The sequence below is a fragment of the Ptychodera flava genome, chromosome 13 (genome assembly GCF_041260155.1).
Source record: "Ptychodera flava strain L36383 chromosome 13, AS_Pfla_20210202, whole genome shotgun sequence".
Lineage (NCBI taxonomy): Eukaryota > Metazoa > Hemichordata > Enteropneusta > Ptychoderidae > Ptychodera > Ptychodera flava.
The window spans coordinates 3,436,632-3,460,905 of NC_091940.1; the positions used below are offsets into that span (position 1 = coordinate 3,436,632).

The 24,274-nt window shown below is 33.4% G+C and overlaps 1 protein-coding gene across 1 annotated transcript; it reads left to right on the plus strand.

Annotated features, from left to right (window-relative positions):
• Window positions 1-18: 18 nt before the first annotated feature.
• Window positions 19-23,135, plus strand: LOC139147115 (katanin p80 WD40 repeat-containing subunit B1-like). The gene is made up of 16 exons (XM_070718017.1): window positions 19-501; window positions 3,012-3,142; window positions 5,028-5,145; window positions 5,758-5,858; window positions 6,265-6,390; window positions 8,694-8,809; window positions 9,429-9,500; window positions 11,348-11,552; window positions 12,644-12,771; window positions 15,016-15,146; window positions 15,491-15,720; window positions 16,280-16,474; window positions 17,804-17,880; window positions 18,774-18,848; window positions 19,166-19,282; window positions 20,781-23,135. Exons 1-16 carry the CDS (start codon window positions 471-473, stop codon window positions 20,914-20,916), a joined length of 1,989 nt encoding a protein of 662 aa, XP_070574118.1. The 5' UTR covers window positions 19-470; the 3' UTR covers window positions 20,917-23,135.
• The last annotated feature ends 1,139 nt before the right edge of the window (window positions 23,136-24,274 follow it).

A 24,274-nucleotide genomic window follows, 5' to 3' on the forward strand; every position in this document is an offset into this window, starting at 1 on the left:
TTTAGCTGGAGATTATGTGAGTTTCGTGAAACAAGTTTTCTGATTGGTTGATTGAATTTCTATCCCCGTTTTCCAGGTGAGATAAAGTGGCGCTTTTATCCATGAAAATAAGAACATTCGGTACTGCTGATCTAGTAACCGAAAGTAAACGCAAGGAGTCCCTACAGATGATGATGAATGTGACGAAACAAGGCTGCTTGTGATGTTATAGACGTCAACTCCTTTAGCCAATCACATCTCACCTTGCATACAGTACACAGACATTGAATGTGTGGAAAAGTATAGGAATAGTTGCAGTGGCTTGTTTAAAGCAAAATTTTGTGGAGGACCTGGACAGAACATAAGATTTTCTCATGTATGGATAGCACTGAAACATAGATTGTGGGATTATACCATTGTAAAACCTACTTCCCGGGTAAATTCGAAATAAGAAAAAAATCTATAACCGCCTTGTCACTGAACGAAGCAAAATGGCGGCGACGAAAAGAGCATGGAAACTGCGTGAGTATTAACCAACTGGTTGTTTAACAGCCATTTATTGGGTTTTATAATGTCGTTTAGACCTTTTTATCATTAAATCTTAAGAACACGAACATGGCTTTCTTTCGCAGTCGTCGGAGAGTTCCAGTCATGTCGATTAACTGTCGGAGACAAGCACTTGACAGGTGACCATTGAAACCAAAGTCCATTGACTTCATCATCTTCATGTTTCGACGCCTTAGACGTACACAACTAGAAATCATGAATCATTATTTAAAAAATTACCAATTAAACACTTATTACTGTAGTTTGCCATATTAATGCTGTATGAAATCAGTCGTTTGCAAAGTGCGTATTTCCTAAAGTTATTATTGGCTTCCGCAACTCATCTCAAACAGTAAAAAAATAGAACATCATGAAACATTCAATGAATTGAAATAAACTTTTCTCCAGACTTGAACCAAAATGGACGAGAAGAGAATAGGTTTCATTCGTTGTGAAGTTATTGAAGTGAGCAAATGAACGTTGTCCGCAAAGCAGCGTATATGATTCTGTTTTCGTTTCTTTATTGTGAGAGTCAATCATGGACGGCTTTTCACGGTACCCCTGACCTTGTCAAATTTTGACGTCCATGGTCACATGTATCGCTACAGGAGATCTTACTTGTATCATATGCAAGTACGATGGAAGTTATATTTGGTGTAAATACATGTTGCAAAATTCGTATATTTCAAAACTACTTATCACAGCTATGAAATTTTGTATACTGATGGGTTGAGATGTGATCAAATAATGGTTAAATATGCAGTGTAGTATTTTTAAGGCCAATTCTGTAAATAGTTGACTGTTTCATCATAAAATTCAACAAAAACTGAATTGTTAGGCTAAGTCTTAGCTATTGTTTGTATATTTGAAAGACATCTTCACACAGTTTCATACGACTTGATGCTACATTATAAAATGCATAGCGACTAAATATCAATAGAAACCATGATTGAAATAGAGAGGATTGTAAGGTTTAGTTTCATACAGAAGGTTATTTATATCATAATGTGGTGTACCCTTCTGAGTCAACGTAACCTGGTTAGATAGAGGTCTTTGTATTAGTGATATCAGAGAAACAAGTTCATGTCTTAAAAGATTACTTCATTTAACATTTATAAACATACTGCAAGGCATTAGGGTGCCTCACAACACCCAGCATTTGCATAATTTGTGAGAGGAAGTGAAAAGATATTTCTAGTGAGAAATGTGCATAAATCGTTTTGTCTCCTTAGTATTGCAGAATTTAATGATGTTGGTTAATATCATCTTTTGGGGAATTTTAACCCATCTTGTGCATGCTCAGAAAAGTTTTGGTAGAATTACGAAGTATTTCCATACTTTTAATTGGTTAAAAGATAAAAGTTTTGTCTAATTGATGATGGGTAAGTGCCTATCACAGCAACCCCTATTCTGCATAAAGAGATGAATCACTTGAAGCCTTTTCATGTAGTACATGCACATTAGAATGATATTTTTTGCTTACATGAAGACCTGAAAATGTTTGAATAGGCTCTGCAGAGAAAATACTTGATAAAAGAGATTTACATGTCACAATATCTGTTCATGAATATAATTTAAATCTTTAAGTTTTACTGTTGCAAGATGGATAATGAATACAGTCAAATAATTTCACAAGTTAAAAGAGAACAAGGATGAAGTTAAGGGAAAAGGATTTTTTTCCCGTAAGATAACAAAATCAGAGAAAAGGGCAACTATGTAGACAGTAAGGAATTATTTTCTGTGAAAGCCAGTGATAGTGGAATGTGAAATACACAGGCCATGAATAACAGGAGATCCTGAAGTGCATGTAGAATGTCAATCTTATTCTAAATATTCATATTTTCTTCATTTATAAGATAAGGCAAAATCTCAATTACAAATATTTGTCCTGAGACTTCTGACTAGTTTTCCCATACCTTTATATCAGATTGACAATTACTCTCTAAAAATTCACCACTGACTTTGAAACTGCAGCAGTTTTGTTTAGAACATATCTAATTTGATTAATGTGCAATAACAGATGGTTGACAGCAAAAGAGCAGTGATTGGTAACTGTCCTATATAAAGAACATTTACACACTGTGAATCTCCATATGTATAAATTTATGTTTATATTTAGTGGACTTTGCCACAAAGTGCAGATGAAAATTAGGATAGTTTTAGTATTTAAGTATATGTTGAGTTTTGTACAGTAAAAGAAAATGTAATCCAGTTAATGGAATGATGTTTAGTGGTTATCAAGACTTGTAAACAACACTTTTCAACATTTTCTGAGCCGCAGTATAGCATAAAATGTAAGTCAGTGAACTGCGTGTACACTGACATAAAATTTCGTAACTAATTAGGTTATTTGCTTGTATAACTTTGAGGGAAAAAACACATACAACAAAAAATTGTCAAAATATCATTTCTACCAGTATTGATGTCTACACACAGAAATTACAAACAATGATGTTTTTATTTCTAATTTTGTTTTTTGATGACAGAGGAATTTGTAGCCCATGGTGCCAATGTCAATTGTCTGGCTTTAGGATCCAAAAGCGGACGTGTAATGGTAACTGGAGGAGAGGACAAGAAAGTCAATATGTGGGCTGTGGGAAAGCCAAATTGCATAATGGTATGACGGTTTATCTCTTATTATCATTATTATTATATACTCTACCATATTTTCATTAGTCAGTGGTATAGTCTGTTTTATAAAATCATCCTTCCTGCACTGCATATATTCACAACTACATCAAATATTCACAACTATATCATGAGTATCATTCATTGCTTTTGAATTTAGCACTTTAACTTGCTATATATGAGACTTTGTTTTTATACATTAGTCATTGGATTAATGAATTATTCACTGCCTTTTGTGCAACAAGTGTAGTGACATTTACAGCAAAATGACACACTGATTTCCCTGGAAAACATGTTCCATTGATATGCAGTGCTATGCTTAAACTGATTTACGTAAAAACAGTTGAGTACTGCACAAAAATGTCCTGAAAAGTTCCATTGTACATTCCATTTCTTGTCTGTGCCATAATACCTTTGCGCCATGTACTACAAGAGAGAGTTAATGTATTTTTGCATTTAACAGCACTGGCTAAATGTTTTTGCCAACAACCAGTACATGTACCTTTAAATTCAATACATTATGAATGGAAGACCTAAAAGAAAGTCAATAAAACAGTCTTTTGAAAAGTTCAGTATCTTTAGATGTTCAAATTTACAAGTCAAATATGTTAACAAAGGAGCATTACTCTACTTTTTAATTTGTAAGTTTTTTCAATATCCTTTGAAATTTAATGATCATTAGATATGACGGAAAAGAGGTTCTGGCCAACTGAATTGGGACAGCTGTACTTTTTACATTTACCTTACTGCACTATAAAAATTTAGTTGCATGTTACATTACTTTTATCTATTTGTATGTGACCAAGTTTTATCTAAGAACATATTGTTTCCAATGACTCAAGATGAAAAATATTTCATAGATATGAAACCAATTTGATTCTCACCAAATTCAATGCAGAACATACCTAAAAACAATCGTGAAAACAGGATAGGTTCAAATCCATATGTTTGTCAACATTATTTGAAATCACTCTCTTCATATGATTAGAAATTGACATCTTAATTGAATTTGTTAAAGGAATATCCAATTTGTGATTACTATACAGATCAAACTGCAGATCTTTTGTCTGTTTCAGTTGACTTTATGAGTTCTCTCTACCAATTCTCTGAATTTTGGAATTGTTTTGAATGTGTCTTTCTGATATTTTGGGAGATATCATGGGTACCAGTGCAGTATTCTCCACAGCTTGGAAAAGCAGAGGGGTGGCCAAGTTACATATCAATACATAATTCTTGTTTTATGAAAAGATTTTATCTGTTATATGGTAATAAATGTATGAATAGATTATTCATAAAATGTTGATGGCCCCTCAAAATCTTCTTGTGGAGAACCCTGGGTACAAAGGAGAAAGCCAATAAAATTCAACTTTGTCAAAAAAAAAGGATAAACTCCACTTGTTTGTTCAGTTCTCTTTGGGTATCTTACCCAAAAAATAATCTCAAAAATCAGTGTGTTACTTGTTTTGCAAACAGTTTGTTGACCTGGTCAGTGATATATGAGCACCCCAGTGATATATGAGCACAAAGAGCAGTCTTAAAGTGTAATTCACATCAACGTATGTTTATATAACTGCATTTTTGTTGAAATTGTTGACTCATCATAATTTGCATATTCTGTGTGTAGGCTTTGACATGTTTTGTCAACAATATGAAAGGACGCTAGTGTCTGCTGAGCCGTATATATTAGAGTAGAACCATTCCAAATAGGATAGAGATATTAACTCTCACCTTTTTTGCAAATTGTGTCTCATGTGGGTCTGCCACAATAGGCTGTAGTTTGTGGCAGTGTAAGGTGAATTGAAAGGCAGTGACCCCAGTTGACCCTTCACCGGTCACACATTACCCATGTATGTTTGTGTGTTGCTCAATTTCAGAGTTTGTCTGGTCATACCTCACCAGTGGAAAGTGTAAGGTTTGGTAACAGTGAGGAACTAGTTGCTGCAGGCTCACAGTCGGGAACAGTAAAAATTTGGGATTTAGAAGCTGCAAAAAGTAAGTTACTAAATGTTGTGGTTTATTATCTTGGAAAGCATTTAATTTGAGGCATCATTTTCAAGTGTTCTGTATGATAGATGTAGAACTCTAGCTATCTGTTTTATCATATACAGAGCTTCTATTTATAATCATCAGTTGATGGCTGTCTCACTATTTCATTACATCCTGAAACATACCGTATATGGTGACATGAAATCAGATCTTTTATTATTAAGGAAAGAACATTTTCATCACACACTTTACAACAGCTGTGTTAAATATTAGGTTCATTGACATTCTTGACTTAGACATCTTTTAATTTGCCTTAAGCAATATATGTCAGAAATAATTTCATCCCATCAGCTGCACTTGCATTTGATGTATACCTGTACTTGAACAGGTTCTTCTCAAGTTTTGTTACTTTCTCTTGTGAATAAGAAGTGTACAAAATGAAATAAAGTAACTGTACATTGCAGCAACTATGTCATCATTGTGAAGCTGTAACAGATAATAAAAACAAGTGAAGAACACTGTTCCTTTGAAATTAATTTTGAATATATAATCAGAATAAGACTGAGAGATTCAGTGGTCAAAGATATTTATGTTATTATTGGAATATTTTTGTTACAGTTGTGAGAACGTTAACAGGGCACAAATCTAGTATAAGGTCATTAGATTTCCATCCATATGGGGAGTTTGTCGTTTCAGGATCACTAGACACAAATATCAAAGTAAGTCCTCTTTAGCTCATTCAATTTATTGGCACTTGTAATATGTTTATGTGGACATGTTACCAACAACTAGACCAAAAGAATGGCAGATTTATTTGTCACCGTCAGTTTTTTGCTTGCATGCCAAAGTTTATACTCTCACAATAGAGAACTTGGTTTTCTGAGATTCTGCAAGATTATGAATCTTTCAGATGTAACTTTGAAAAGCTTTACGTAACTCTTTTGACATTTTCGCTTGACAGTGGTCAAGGATATGAATGGTAGATAAACTGCACATACTACAAATCTCAAATATATTTCAAATAGGGTTTGAATAAAATACGTGTTCCCATCAGTGTAGAAAAATAGTGTGGTACAAAAACATTCTGTGTACATCAGTACGTTTATTTTTCCTTGTTGATTTCAGTTGTGGGATGTGAGAAGAAAGGGTTGTATATTTACATACAGAGGGCACACAAATTGTGTGAATTATGTCAGGTTCAGTCCTGATGGCAGATGGGTGGCATCAGCTGGAGAAGACGGAGTTGCAAAGGTGGGCATTTATTTATTCACTGTCAAAGTTTCTTATTGTAATTGTTGTCATCTGCTGTTGAAAAATGTTTCCAAATTTTTGTTTTGGTCTTATAAATATTCTTCATGCAAATTTACTTCAGTCTGTTGTATGTATGGTAAAAAAGGCGTAAATGTAATTTTTTGCATTGAAGATATAGTAAATGTCTCTGATGAGACTTGATTTTCAAATTTTTAAAAGGTTGATTGAATGATTATCAAACAGGAGAATAATTGTCAGTATTGAAAACTGTATGCAAAAACAAATCACAGTTTAAAAATGGTGCAGCTTATTAAATGTATACGGCAAGTTACCAATTTAATGTTAAACGTTATTCGGGTAGGATTAAAGGTGCTGACATGGTTAGGAACCAAAGAAGAAATCTTTAAATAAGACTATTTTACCATGCCCTGCCCATCGCATTTTGATTGGTCAAGCTGAGCCATGTGACTGCCCACAAATATACAGTAATGGTTTGTTTTTATGCCCGTGAATATGAATAATATTGTAAACATATTAACTTAACGGCTAGAACGAAAATTGTAATTTGTACAAAGATCATAATTAACCACAAAATAAAATGGCGCATCTGTCCGCCAAGTTTAGATGCTTTTTTCACAAAACGCTCCAGATTTGCAAAATTTTTGCAGCGCTCGAACTACTCACTGACAGGTTCTGGGGCCCCGTTGTCGTTTGCACGGTAATTGTCGTAAATTTTGACTGTTTTTCGGGGTTTGTTGATAATATATTTGAAATAACAGACTTGGCGCGTCAACGCGTCGTCCGTTATTTCTATATTCTTTTTCTCTGGATCATCACATATGCATTAATCTTTTGCAATGATGCCATCAAATTAAAGATAGTCGCATACTCAGAATGGTACAGGTCAGTGTTTTGTAAAATTTATTGTTGGGGAGCGTAGCAAGCGTGGTTGTTCTTTGTAGCTTGATGATTAAAACATGTTTAATGTCATTTCTGCAATTTAAAATTTGGAATGTTGATTATGAAACCAGAGAGCTGTCGTAATTTTTGAATCCTCAGGGATAACCTTGAAGGTTGACTCATCACCCTGACACTACTGTCTTGACTCAAAATTATCTAATTTGAATATAACTGATCAAATATTCACTTGATTTATGCTTTGTATGAATTGACCTCTGCAGCTATGCATGTCAGATGTCATTGTACAGGCATGAACTAAAACTGATTTGTTGCGTTTTATGGAAATGCTGATACTATTGCCTTTTCCTTCGTAACTTTGTTAAAGTGTAATTCCCAGAATTAGACTTGGCTGCAGATTTTATAAGCTACATGTCTCTCAAACTACATGTATCATCTTGTCCTGACTTTCAGTGATCATTTTACCTCTCTTCTGAAGAAAAAGTAAACAAACTTGCACCAAGATGGCAGATAAAATGACCACTAGTTTTCCTTTTCAAACAAGGCAGTGATGTTATTATGTGAGATTGTTCAAATTTAGTAGCAAGAGATTAGTCTGTTTTATCAAACTATGAAAAGCAGTTCATTTCGAAGATCAAATTGTGTGTAGTATATAATGGTGTTCGTACAAAATGATTAATTTACATTTGAATTAGCAGTCTGAAATAGTAATGAAATTTTAGTAATACTACAGCCATGAATATTTTAGTGATATGCAAGTATTGCATTGATACTTTGTTGTATGTGTTTTCCACAACTGTTAGAATAGCATCAATTAAAGTATTGCTGTTGGAATATCTTATATTCTTAAAAACCTGGACAAGTATGCAATTTATACAGAGGGTAGTAGCTATACCTATAGTGATTATGTACTAAATATTTCTGTACAATATAACATTTTGGTATGTACCGAAATGTAGCATTATTTTATGCCAGATCCTCCTTTAGTAATCAAATTTGAGATTTAAAATTATAGAATATGTGTAAATATGTCAACCATACCAGCCTTTCAACATATATTTGACTGCACTTGCGATGCCTTGTTAAAATATAACATAAATTTGCCATGAAAATAATGTACAACACAACTAAATAGGTGGTTTCATTTTAAATATGTTCATTTTCCTTATCAGCATTACATGTACTCTGCTTTGTTCAGTGACCATCAGATTAATATAAAGTTACCCTGGATCTGTCAAGAATGTTACTCTTTGTTTCATTGAGTGTACCTAAACTACCTAAGTGGTCCTTATCACAGCATGATGGATTAGTTTGCCTCAACTCAATATAATGTGATATCAAGTAGCTATCAAGCTGATAGAGGACAATGTGTTTTCTATCCACAGTTATGGGACCTGACAGCTGGTAAAATAATACATGAATTTACATTACATCAAGGACCCATCAACAACATAGAATTCCATCCCAATGAATTTTTACTAGCAACTGGAAGTAGTGATAGGTAGGTAATACATAGTCTGACAAATTTTGTCATAGCAGACACAACATTAGATTTGTCTCAGCACTTTCTCTGCGTGAATATTCATGACAGTTTGAAAATACTTGCATTTCTAATGAACTATTTCTGTTCCAAGATTATTTGAAAAATAGAGTACAGTTGTGATATAGTGTTATCACAAATGATTCCCAAATTTGAAAAAAAATACATGGTATCAAGGAAAATTACTACACTTCAATGTTTTCTCAGTAAAATAAAATTCATTGATTGATGGATTGTTCAAGGTATCGTAATTAATGCAGGTTGATACAAAGCAAACAGTGTATCTGTTTAAGATCAAAGCTCATGTTGAAATTTGTGATAAATCTTTGTTCAAATTTTTTCTGAAGTTACGTTGCCCCGATTTTAATAATATATGAATGTTCATATTTTAACCCAAATCACTACATTGTACAATAACTGTGTGATACTGATAGATAATTTTTCAAATCCACCTTTCAATGAGCTTTTGATGTGCTTCATTACATTCATTTCTCATTTTGTATTTGCTCGTATGTCTGTATTCTTTCATGATATCATGACTGTTTTATTGCTATCACACTCAATGTTGTTACTTTGTTAGGACTGTGAAGTTTTGGGATTTGGAAACCATGCAGCTTGTCAGCTCATCAGATAAAGAAGCAAATCCTATAAGGTAAGCTGTCTATCCTTTTCCTGTCACTTGCTTACATAGTGAATCTTGACTCTTGATAGTGGCACATGTATTCTTCACAATGAATGATCAGCAGTGTTGAGTCATACCAGAAGTACTTCTCATGTATTCCATGATTTATGTAAACTGACTGACCTCAGGGTATATTTAATATTAAACAGTGTTCAACATTGCAACACTGATTTCAGTTGACTCTGCTTCACTGCATCTGACACTTTCATCTGCTTGCTCAACAAAGCTATCTTTTGTTGTCTGGGAACAAAGGAAAATGCAATCCTGACTCAAATATTTGTGTCCCCACAACAAATTACATTTCGACAAAGTAAAATATGTGACATTGGCACTGTAATCTGTTGTAATATACCTACTCTTTTCAGTGAAAATAATTATCCTGAAGACAAATGCAGTTCAGTTTTATTGGTGATCAAAAGTGAAAAATTTATTCATCTTTGAAATGCCAGTGATGAGAAATGATGAATGTGTCCATCTTATGTTAAGTCTGTACTTTGGAAACTACCAAGTGACAGGAACACAGGCAGCATAGAATGTTACTGGTATTTTCTATGAAATAAACTGAAAATATGCATGCCATAAAAATTACTAAACTTTTTAAGCTGACTACAACATATTAAACAGAAAGAGATTTAACTGCAGGCTAGTTGTAAAAGGTGTGTATTATATTACAAGACTTTAATAAATGATTACTTGACTTAAAAGGATGAATTAAAAAGTCCAATGTTAATTTGCTGTGCAATGAAGTATCTAGGAAATACCAGGAATGCCAAACTCACCTGATAAATAGAAAACCCACCTTTTGCTTCTTGTTGTCATAACTGATCAGCTTTGGCAGAAATCCAATAAGGCTGACCAAATTACAGTGATCACAACTATGATGATCAACTGTACAAACAATCCATGGAGATGCTTCATTGATATCCTCGTAACATGTGAATAAGCCATTTCATTGTATTAATTACAGCTCCCTGTGAATCACTGTCATGACTTGAACGTTAATTTGGATAAGTCTTAGAATTACAATCTATTGTCAGTTATTGTCATGATCTGTTGGATTTGTATAAACAGTCTGTGAATTCAAATAGTCAATCAGTTTACATCTGGATAGTATCAGAGAGGTGATATTTTTGAAAAAGTTAATTTACTGTGGGGAGAGTAGGAATTTAGAAAATTGATCAGGATAGAAGTAGAGGCAAGTAAATGTTACAATGTACTGTAGAATGCCATTACAGAGTAGTTACATACAATAACTCAACCCTGCAGTTGATGACTGAGAATTTAGAAATATCCACAGCGCACTCATAGAAAGAGGGACGTCTGTAAGGTGAAGATGTTGTGTTTCTATATGCAAAAGGGTACCTAAATCAAAAATATGTAGTATAAATCCAGCTGGGCCCGTGTTTTTCCGGCTACTTCACTGGTACCATTTATGTGTCAGCTATAGTGTATCCAAAGGTGGTTTTGGTTTTAAAACTTCAGGTAATTTGGCTAGAAGGATGGGGAAGTAATTTTAAAATATAGACATAGAATCAAGTAAATTGTATACAGCTTTTCATCCTTTCATTTCAAAATGTTTGAGGATTCTATTGACTATTTCAAACAAAGACTATTAAAGTGACAAACCATCGGTATAATATGGATTTATTTATTTATTTATTTACTCAGAATTCCTACGGGAATTCCTATTTACAGGTTCATCAAAACGGAAGTCAATCATTGAAAGTAAAGAAACATCCATAGCATTCCAGGTAGCAAAGCATTGCACTCTGTCATTGTAACTGTAGAGTTACCTCTATTCTTCTCATCATTTTCAGGTGTATACATTTCCATCCTGAGGGTAACTTCTTGTTCAGTGGAGCGCAAGATTCACTACGTGTCTATGGCTGGGAGCCTGCCCGATGTTATGACTCATATTCCATGGGTTGGGGCAAGATTGGAGATATTGCTGTGGCATCTAATCAACTAATTGGAGCCAGTTACAACCTGACAAATGTCTCAATATATGTTGTAGATCTATCTGTGAGTATGAAAACAATTAGCATATTTTACCATTCTTCTATAGCATATGTTGCCTCAAAAAATTAGTAGCATATGTCAGCATTAAAAGTGTTCCTTTTCAATACGAGGCAAAAACCTTTTTACAGATTTGGCAAACTTTTGAAATTGCTCTGTTATAATATAGAGTGTTTTTATGATAAAAAGACTTGGAAAAAGTGTTTGGAAAGTACACTTCAAATTACGGAGATTTTGTGTTTGTGTTGTGTTCTATTCACATACAATCCTACAGCATATTGAACCATGTTTTGCAACAAACCATGAAATGTAGATAAAACAAACATTTTATGCTTGCCAAGTAAAATATTTGTTTGTAAAATCTGGCATGCCTTAGATTCTCAAGAGAAACCTTGTACGTTCACTCCTATATCCAAATTATTAGAGCAGGTACCTTTTCTGAGTATTTAGCATTACTCTGAACTTCAAAATGTGAAGTTTGTTTAGTGTTGAATTAATTGCAGAGTTATTTCACAAAGGTAGATGAAATAGTTGAACATTGAACATTAAAAATGAAATGAAGTGACACACAAAATTACTACCAGGAACCGAAATTTCTTGTGACATTCATAGTTCATATTTCATATTTCTGATATTTTGATTTCATTCTTGACCTGCCTCTTTTGAATTGGACTATGGTACTTTGGTACTCTCTACTTTAGCCGCCAAGTTGAGGTAGCCAGTCACATCGTGATCTGTATGTTAAGAACATTAAAAGAAGTATTAAAGTTGCTAATGATTTCAGTATGTGCCCTGCTTGCTGTTCTATGCCTGTAAGAACTTGCAATCATTTAATTTGTCACCTATTGAGAATTTTCTTTGATAACTTTGAGAACAGTTTGCTAAAAAAGGTCGGTGAAATAGATAAACATCTGAACATACTGCTCGTTCTATCATTCTCAGCAGAGAAAACTTCATTATGTACTATGAAATGTTCAAAAATACTCCGAGGTCATTTGTATTTGCTTTGTGCAGTAAACAGCAAATTTATGTCATTTGTTACAAATGTAACACATGTAACATTTTTACAGGAAATGTGAAATGTTTGTAAATTTCAGAGGACAAATTTGTCAGAAGATCATTCAGTACAACAGCCAAGCCTTCCCACACCACCTCCACTCACAGCTAGTGGACACAGAAAGAATTTTGTGACAGACAGACCACGAACGCAATGTGGCCAAGCAAAGTAAGTCATGCTATTCAATGAATTTCTCAAAGGATACATTAACATCATCATGTCACATGTTAGCTGGAATAATTCATTGTAAACACCAGTTCAAGTCAAATGTCACAATGTTCTTGCTTCATTCATCTACATGTGGTGAGCATATATTTTGGAAGGGGATCACAATTTTCAAATATGTTTGTCTCATGGTTGTTACAGTGCACTGTTGCATGGTGCTAGTCAATATTTCTTCATTGTAACTTGATAAAAAATGCCAGATATGAACTGAAAATGCTCACGTGTTTCATTATTATTGCAGTTATGTGTAAATTTGAACCTTTGGCACATGTTTGCAACTTCATTGAAAGTATTATGACCAACATAATGAACAATATTCACCGCCGATTAAGTCTAAAAGATCATGAAGTATACAAATGCGTATTAGCTAGAATAAAAATACCTTCTTTGACTGCTGTCATTGTACCACCACTTTATATAGCAAGTGTCATTACCTTTAGCCAAGTCCTTCAAACAAGCCATATATGCCAAACTGTGAAAGCTCATTAGATGTGCAAATTATAAATTAGCTGAAATGAAAATGTGACATGACTTTCAATATTGTTTTAATCTGGTATAATCATCAATGTTCACAGCATGTTTTGCCAAGTAAATCCCAGTATATATCCCCAATTAGAAAAGATCATTGAAAATGCAAATTAGGAATTGGCTGAAGGAAAAATGCTTAATGACTTTCAATAATGTTGTATCATAGTATCTTTAATGTATATAGCAAGTTTCATCAACTTTGGTCCAGTCAATTCAGATATATATCCCTAATTAGCAAAGTTCATTAAATATGTAAATTAGGAATTGGCTGAAGTAAAAATGCTTAATGATTTTCAATAATGTTGTATCATAGTATCTCCAATACATGTAGCAAGTTTTGTCAACTTTGGTCAAGTCAATTCAGATATATATCCCTAATTAGGAAAGTTCATTAAATATGTAAATTAGGAATTGACTGAAGAGAAAATGCTTAATGACTTTCAATAATATTGTATTATAGTCCTTTAATGTACATAGCAAGTTTCATCAATTTTGATCAAGTCAATTCAGATATATATCCCTAATTATGAAAATTCATTTAATATGCAAATTAGGAATTGGCTGAAGTGAAAATGTCTTTTGACTTTTAATAATGTTATATCACAGTATCTTTGATGTGTATAGCAAGTTTCAACGACTACAATCAAGTTAATTCAGGTATACCAGGATATCCCTAAATGGGAAAGTTCATTAAATATGCAAATTCGGAATTGGCTGAGGTAAAAATGCTTAAAGACTTCCAAAAATGTTGTATCGTAGCAAGTTTCATCAACGTCGTTCCAGTCAATTCAAATTTAATATCACTAATTAACAAAGTTCATTAAAAAGTTCATAATATGCAAATTAGGAATTGGCTAAAGTTAAAACGGTTAATGACTTTCAAAAATGTTAAATAATAGTATCTTTAATATACAAGTACCAAGTTTGGTCATTGATCGAGTCAAATCAGACATATATCCTAATTAGGAAAGTTCATTAAATATGCAAATTAGCAATTGGCTAAAGTTAAAACCCTTAATGACGTTCAATAATGTTAAATCATAGTATCTTTAATATACATACCAAGTTTGGTCAAGTTTAATCGAGTCAAATCAGACATATATCCCTAATTAGGAAAGTTCATTAAATATGCAAATTAGCAACTATCTTTTATGTCAACCCTTAATGCTTCCCACTGCTGATATATCTTGGTGTGGTCAACATTTGTAGCAACCATCTCATCAATTGTGTAGAGTCGTTTTTAATGTATATCTGTTTTTCTAAAATCATTAATTATGCAAATGAGCAAAAGGTATGCAAGCCACACCCACCAAAAACTAATCAGTTCTTGCCATTTGCTAACTGAATATATGTACCAGATTTGATTCTGATCTGATAAGCCGTTTTCTAGATATCGGACCAACAGACAGACAGACAGACACACAGACACACAGACAGACAGACAGACATCGCTGCAACATATGTTCACGTATGTAAACACGTGAGAAAAAAATGCCAGTTCATTTTGATGTATTTTTTTTGTTAAAGAGAATACTCCTTAAATAAGGTTGAGTTTCTTATAAATAGACTGAGATGTTACTGAGGGTAAGTATTCTTAGCTTTTAATCATACAAATAGTGAGAATTTGTCATTGAAATTTGGTGTGTTTTTGTTTGACAGCCAAGAGATCAAGACAGAACCAAATGAAGACCCAGCACAAGATCAAGGAGAAGATGACACTAGTAGTGGAGCTGCACAGATACAAATAGGAGATGATTATAGAGAAATATTTCAACCTAGGAGGAATCTCGGTAATTACATTTTTAGCTCCCATAGCCATTTGCATTCAGTTGAAAAGTGGCAAAAATAGGTGCCAAGTGTGTCTGTCTTTGTGTATGTGTGTTTCTATCTCTGTCGTAACACTCTCAAACTAAAGCTTTCTATTTCCAAGACTCCCTTTTCTTGCAAACTGTAAAACTATCTGATGGCTGTCACTCCCAAAGGGTTTGGCTTTCTCAGAGTCTTTCCCAAACTCTTTCATTCAACAAGTTTCTTCTGATCCCCCTTCCTCCCATAGCCTCCCCGTCTATTATTTTACAAATGTAGTGAAGAATTTCATACACAGAATTACTAATATTTGGTTTTCACATTTCAGCCCATTCCCCAACTACCAATTTGAAAGCCCCATTTCCAGCACCTCTGGATGAACCAAGTCCAGCAGTTGTACCAGTCAGTATGCCACCACCCAGTCAACCAGTCAGTCAACCAGTTTTAGAACCTAGACAAGTCTCACCTCCACGCCAGTCTGTACAAGTCCATCAAACTCCAGTGGTACCGTCAGACAGAAACAAACCAGTTGGTTTAGATATGAATGCATTTCTTCCTGTAAGTAAAGCATTACTGTGCTTGGACTGACAAAAGGAACAGACAATTTATATGATAAAGTCAATTTGAGAAAATATTTTGATGTTTCCATGGAAATTGAAAATTTTACGTTGATCACTAATTTGTCATGGGGACAATGTTTGGGTCTTTAAAAGAAGTCAAATCATTGAGTAAATTGTGACTGGACCCCATAACATTATCTATGTTAATTCTGTTATAAGATGTGCCAACATTTGACAAGAATAGAACATCACAATTTATGAGCAGTGACAGTATTCAAGTGTGGCTTCATTGGCAATTACTGTAATATTGGTATGTCGGTGAAACATGACTTACTTCTGATTTATTCTGCAGACTCTGATATCTCTATTTGATATATGGATGAAAAACAGGTGTAGGTATATCAAGTCAAAGGGAAAAAAAGGTTTACTCTAAACTGATACTGAAATTGTAAATTTGATTTGAAGCAAGATTTGTAAACATTGAGATAGTAATATGGGTAATGAAGGGTGTGATGAGCATAGAATTACAAGTGTAAACCTTTGGTATGTTTTAACAGAAGCAGCCACAGCCCTACCATGCAGCAGCCAGACCCAGTGCAGGGGTGAATGATGTACCAAGTCAACCTGAAATTACTGAAAATGAAGTACTAGGAGCAATAGAGAAAGGACACAATTCAATGTGTGCAGTTATGAACAGCAGATATAAAAATTTAGATGTTGTCAGGTCAATTTGGTCAACAGGGGAAACTAAAGTAAGTTCTTTCTGATTAGTGAGCTTTCTCTATGTGTTTGTATGATACATATCTCTATTTCAACAATGAATTGTTTGTATGATACATATATCTATTTCAACAATGAATTGTTTGTATGATACATATATCTATTTCAACAATGAATTGTTTGTATTATCTATTTCAACAATGAATTGTTTGTATGATACTTATATCTATTTCAACATTGAAAATACTCAATGAATTGTTTGTATGATATATATATCTATTTCAACAATGAATTGTTATTATCTATTTCAACAATGAATTGTTTGTATGATACTTATATCTATTTCAACATTGAAAATACTCAATGAATTGTTTGTATGATACTTATATCTATTTCAACATTGAATTTTTTGTATGATACATATATCTATTTCAACAATGAAATACTCAATGAATTGTTTGTATGATATATATATCTATTTCAACAATGAATTGTTATTATCTATTTCAACAATGAATTGTTTGTATGATACTTATATCTATTTCAACATTGAAAATACTCAATGAATTGTTTGTATGATACATATATCTATTTCAACAATGAATTGTTATTATCTATTTCAACAATGAATTGTTTGTATGATACTTATATCTATTTCAACATTGAAAATACTCAATGAATTGTTTGTATGATACTTATATCTATTTCAACATTGAATTTTTTGTATGATACATATATCTATTTCAACAATGAATTGTTTGTATGATACATATATCTATTTCAACAATGAATTGTTTGTATGATACATATATCTATTTCAACAATGAATTGTTTGTATGATACATATATCTATTTCAACAATGAATTGTTTGTATGATACATATATCTATTTCAACAATGAATTGTTTGTATGATACATATATCTATTTCAACAATGAATTGTTTGTATGATACATATATCTATTTCAACAATGAATTGTTTGTATGATACATATATCTATTTCAACAATAAATAGACTCAACAATCAATGGTTCACTTCTATAAGCAACAACATGAATTGTAAAATTTCTGAATTCAAAATTTAATGAACTTGTAATGAGCAAGTCAAATCATTTTACATATATGGGAGTGAGTTATATTGACCTATTTTGCCAAAAATTTTATGTTCTTTATTCTGAATCATATTTCTGATAATGTTATGTATGAGGAACACTTCCTTAAGTTGTAAATCCATTCAAATGATGCGTAGCCACAGTTATCAGGTCATGATATCTTCCATGTAAATTTCCAAGAAAACAGCCAATGAAAGACAATGTATAATTTGACATCTGTATTAAAAGTTGCCTCTTTTTGTTTACAGACAGCTGTTGAATCGGCAATCAACATGAATGATCTTGCTGTTACGGTAGATCTACTTAATGTTATGTGTCTTAAAATGTAAGTATAAGTCCTCATCCCACACAAACTTGAAATTTAGCATTTAAAGAAAACTATTGTAAACTGTGATGTTGTGACATGAAGAAAGAAAAACAAGGGAAATATCTCTAGCATGAAATAGCTTCATATTGCAACGGAGCTTGCTGACTTGAAATAAGCAGTACTTAATGCCAATTGTATTTCACAATCTTTAAACTCATTCTACTGTAGTTTAGAATTGAAAGTCTTCTCAATGAATCAACAGTTTTCCTCTGCCAATGTATGCAGTCTCCCAGTCAGAGGATAACCCCCACAAAAACCCTATGACTTCTACACACTAACATCAGCTAATCAAATATGTTCTGCACCGATGCAAGTAAATGCATGCAAGTTAAATTGAATAATTGTATTATTAAGTGTGTTTTCAAATTGAGAACAGAGGTACAATGTCAAGTTAAACTTACATTTTATGTGGATGTTTGTGTTCACTTGAAATTCCTTCATAGATTTATCACAAGACTTGGAATAGCTTACTCAAAAACATATAAGACTCTTTAACTCCTTTGTCTGTCCCTGTACTAATCAATACCTCCCAATTTACTTGCATTATGTTCTACTAGTTCCATGTTAGCCTTAACAGCATGCAGCATTGCTGTCAATAAACTATGCTTAAATAAGCAAAACTGCCTTTTTCTTGGGAGAAAATTAGTTATTTTCAAGAAAATAATGTAAGCTTAGGGATTTCTACATTAGTTTAATGGAAAAGCCAGTATAGTGCTCTGTGTACTGAAGAAATTTGCAATAGTTCAAAAAAGATCAATTCTTAAGTAGCTTGTGGTACATTGAGTGCAATGTCTTGAATTAGTAAGCTGTACAAGACTGCCCATTATAACATGAAACGTCTTTTCACATAGGTCACTCTGGTCATTAGATCTCTGTGTTAAACTTCTTCCAAAAATAGAAGAACTTATTGAGAGCAAATATGAAAAGTAAGTGTACATTCAGTTATTTATAATTTTCATGAAAATTACGAATATTACGGACATTATCAGTCTTTGAAAATTTTAATATTAAGTTCTGACTGAGCTGATGTATCGTGATTTGTCAAGCTGTTCGTCAAGCTTTACATGAAAGCAAACTCCACACATTAAGATCTTGGTTGTCTATGTTTTGTGAATGATAGTGTTTATATTGTAAATGTGCATTATGTTTTGCTGTTTTATATAAAGACTTGATAAGCCATGGCGATGAATTTTAGATGTTAGTATTTGTGACTAACTCTTGATTTGATCTGTTTTGGTATCAGTTACATTCACACAGGTTGTCAAGCCATCAAACTGGTGATGAAAGGTTTTTCTGGTCTTATAAAAGCCAATGTGAATTCACCTCCAATATCTGGTGTAGATATATCAAGAGAAGAAAGGTAAGAATCCATCAGTTCATCAAGGTATACAGCTAGCTATTGACATAATCATATGCTGATAAAATATTAATTCACCTCCAATATCTGGAGTAGATATATCAAGACAAGAAAGGTAAGAATCCGTCAGTTCATCAAGATATACAGCTAGCTATTGACGTAGTCTATGCAAATCCAACGTGAAGTTAACTCAAAACCTGTATACACACTTTGGCTGTCCTAGAATTCAACTTCCCTAATTTGCACATTGTTCAGTTGATAATACCATGTCTTCCTGCTTGCCAAGTGAGATTTAACTCAGACACTGTTTTGTGAGGAACATTACGACTTCTTCCCTCTCAAAGACACCGGTCAATAGCTATTACTGTGTCTTATCCATTCCAAGCACCACTCTGACAGTAGACACATGTGGAAGTTTCATGTAAATATTGGCTTTCATCTCAAACATAGATTGCATTGTTCCTATGTTGAATGCTGTCAGTGTTACTACTATGTAAATTCATGGTGTTACTTTTATCAAAATGTGTCAGTATTATCTATCTCACTTCACATTACTCAGTGTTTCTCTTATTGTTTATTTCTGTGTATTTTGATCAGTGTTGCCAGACAGTATTTCGTAAGTTAATACCATAGTGTCTTGCAGTGAATCCTACCGCTAAGGGGAAGGGGTGTCAAAGAAAAACATAGTAGAGCTTTATGTCCATCATTTAATCTCTTTAATCTTTTATAAAATATGCTAAATGTAAGCTTGAAGCTCAAAGGTTGGCAACAAAATTGTTTAAAATAGTGAAAGGAAGTCTTTACATAGAATCATTAGTATATTGCAATTACCACTTTTATGAAACAGTTGAAATCTTATTGCTTTTTTTGGTGAAACTTGTTTTTTAGCATTGCTAGTGTTTTGTTGTCTATAATACCTTTATGTCACTTCCTGTATGTTCAACTTTTCAATGTTTTGTCTTTAACCTCTACCACGGTATCATAGATAGGTGTTTCAACAGAGAAAGCAAATCTGCTAACACTATGATTTGGAGAAACTATCTTTTTTTCATTAAAACTAATCAAAAGGGTTTGTACAAAATAGATAGGACTGTGTTATTGATAAAATATTGAATGCCACCATAAACAACCAGTATGTACTAAAGGCTCTAACGCAAAGGAAATACTTTTAGACAAATTAACAAAATAGATAGTCATGTAACCTATTATGAAACAGTTGTCATACTGGTGTGTTCTTTACACATCTAAGTATGTGGTCTTCACATAGTTATCGATGAAATGATTGGAAGTTTGTGTACTGAACACACATTGCTATTCATCTTGAGTAAGCTATGTTGACTTCTTTTATTTCAGAGTATCAGTCTTCAAAATTACCTGTAGAGTTGATCTGTATCAGGGATTTTAAATCAGTACTTTTACATGATAATGAATCCAATTTCTCTGTTAATACATGGAGTAATTTTTGTTCACAAGTTTTATTGTTTTTTTTATTCACACACAGGTACAGGAAGTGTAAGACTTGCTATGACAGCCTGCTGAGAATAAGGAACACAGTTGAACAAAAGCAGCACATGTCTGGAAAGTTAGGTAGCACATTCCGAGAAATCAAGTTAATTCTAGGTGGTCTAGAGTCTTAAGCTGAGTTTCCTTAGCTTTGTAAATTCTTCTCTACGAGTGAAACTTAGGGCTACTTTCCCTTGCCATGATCTTGTGAACTGTTTGGCTAAATCTAAATGGCAGTCCCATATTTCAAAGTCCATATTATTAGCTGGTTTTTGAGCCCTTCTACAAAGACTATGAGGTGATGGCTGTGTTTTGTGGACACTCTATTTGAAATCACTCTTGTCTAGCTCCATGAATTCAAATAGTTTCATAATTATAAAATGTGAATAAAGATCACTAAATTATCGGTGTATGATTTCACTGCCAATTTCTCTCCTCCCTAACCCCAGACCATGTCCCTCCCCTATCCACAGACCTTGTCCCTTCCCTCACCCCCCTACATGGACTCAAGACTAGCCGTAAATGTTAAGGTATAAATCCAATACAAGGAGAAGTAGTATTTCCGTTATTTCTACCAGTATTTACACAGTTTTATTTGTGTAATGAATATTTCTCAGTTTTGACTCAGAAAGACCATTTGTGTTATCTTTAAAGAATGTGATCATGGATGATGTATTTTGCTGAATGTTCAGTCATATAAATACCAGATATTTTCCTTCACATAGTGCCTGCTTCTTTAAAACCAGAGATTTTTTGTAGCAGTCGGTAATGCTGTAAAAATAGATACAGAACTATTACATCAAACATCATCATAGCCTAGTACAAAGTTTTTGTTGTAATGAATTACTACCTAGCAAGTTTACTGATGTTTTCAAGATTACTGTTACAGCCAAGTATTTACTGGTAACGGCTTGAATTGTGAAAAAGTCAAGCTATCATCTTCAAGATAGACATCTTTACCAGATGTTTTACCATTAGACATCCAGTCAAATATCAGTACAGGTGTATGTACCTTTGCTTCAGCAACTTGACTATTTCAGCAAAATATTGATTGGAGAGAGCAGCTATGCTATGCATATTGTGAACTATGTGGATTTATTTTGATTTCATTCTTTGCAAAAGAGCTTGTCTATTTCAGAAAAAAATTACAGTGAAATTCAACCTTGTCAATCCCTTGTCATAGTTCTTTCGTTTTTGTAAAGCATGAATGGAAATTGAGCATATTTTGCTTAACGCTTATCCTGCCAAGTTCATAATTATGTTTCCAACTTGTCAAGCTGGTGTCGAAACCAGTGAGGTATAACATGTCTTGTATATTGCATATCAAGAAAGACTTGACTATTTGAAGGCCCCTGAAAACATAGATACTGTGAACATGAGTTTTACTGACTAAACCAGCTGTAACATACCTTGCCAAGTAGGTGAAGATACATTGAGGTTTTGACTCCATGCCACTTTTTACTGACTGGACATATTGGGAAGTGTCATTGATACTGCCGTGCAGGGTAAGGGTTAATGCCAAGTTACGTTGAATTACTCAATGCCATGTGTATGTGGCATTACGGAAACCTACAGTGTGTAAAACTTACAATAATGTGTATCAATCATTTCTGTTGAGGTGTCTATTTTCTGAGCAAGTATTTATTATTTTTGGGAGAAATTTCTTGTCAACCTTTCCAGATTTTCCAACTTTCTCCTGTTGTATTTAGTACTACAAAATTTGAGTTGATGTGAGTACCTGCACTAATTTCCTGAAATGAGTGATATTTTACACTTAGATCTTGCACTTGAAATGATTCTGTTATTGGAATCAGTCTTTCAACCAAATATTCAAAGTCCTAGAACATTTTGTAAAGTTGTTTTTTTTTTTTCAAAGTCTCCAGAACGCTGAATATTTAAATGACTTGTCAATAAAAATAATTTTCATTGAAAAACAGCCTGCCCAAGCAGATATACATCGCCAAGTCAGAAATTTAAAAGATGAAATCATGGTTTGCAGATTTATTTCTAAACAAGCGTGCTGTAGTATGGCCATGTACACATCCAGCCTTTCACATTTCTATGATGTTATATCCAAGTACCCGAAATTAGAAAATCTAGAGTGAGATAAAATGCTCACCTCAGCACACTAATGCATAGATTTTGCATAGTGTGATATGTCCATTTCATCCCATTTTTATTGTCCTAATATTTGCCCTCTTTATTATGGAAGTTTGGATGTATTGGTTCTTGTAAATTATTACATACGATGTAAGTATTGAATGATCAGTTATAACCCTTCCTTTGTTATTCTCATTGTCTTTTTACTTTTGCAAGGAAATGCAAAAAAAAATAAAATTAAAAAAATGCTAAAGCTTTTGCTAAAATGGTGATGTTTCCTTTATGTTTTGCAGAATTTATTCCTAATGAGATTGAATGTTTTTAACTGATCATTATGACATCAAGGATTGCCATTGTCCTGTTTGAAGTTTGAACCTGTTTATATTGAAAAATGTGCATGCATAGTGCAATGGGAACATGTCATGTTTTTACACCATTGGGTTTTCCAAATAAGACAATGAATGGAAAAGTGTGCCCGTCAATCTTAGGTGCAATGGCAACATTTCTGCTGTCCCTTCATCCGATTGCAAGTCATTGGGTGTTAGTGCGGAAGACTTGTTTCCTGCTTCTCATATCTTTTGGATTGATACTGCCCTCTGGCACTTGACTATACCTGTGAAAAGAAAAGAATAGTCAGATGAATTTAGAGAGGGCGCCATGCACTATTCCAGGTATGCCAGGGATGAGTCATGCTGGTCCGGGAGTGCCTGTCATCTGTCATCTTGCTCCAACTGTTCCTCATTCTAAAAAGTTATTAGGAGTTGCATTGTAGAGAAATACCCGTGTGTTCTTGACATATGGAAATGTCACATGTCTGGCTTTGGCTGAAAACTTCCTCAGCTAAGTGCAGGGGTGATGGAAACGGCAACAACCCAACCATGACTACATGAATCACCAGTATTGCCTATGCGATGGTTGATACTGATGTGTGAATATGCTAGTTTCTATTCAGCCACCTTATGAAGCTCATTAGAATAAACAGTGGTTTGAACAAAATCCCGCCAAACTGCAGTAAATGGAAAATTATTGTGACAAAACCTGAACTAGCTGTGGTGAATGTGCTGATATTGAATTTTCAATTTTCTAGGCAGTTTGTACATGGTCAACAATAGCGACAACATTTCATAGCTAACAAACAGATTTATTTAGGAAAGCTTCATTTTAAAAACTTGCCATTGTTGATATTCATATTGGATAAATCAATTACTTCTATGGAGGCATAATTATTCTGTATTATAGGTATAGTGTTTAAATAAATCATAAATAGTTTCTTTTGACTTGATATTATATAATGTCTGGTATATACATACAAAAACAAGTAGGAAGTGAACAATCAAGGATTGTACTAAACCATTTTGAATATATATTCACAGCCAAAGCAGTCCAACTGTC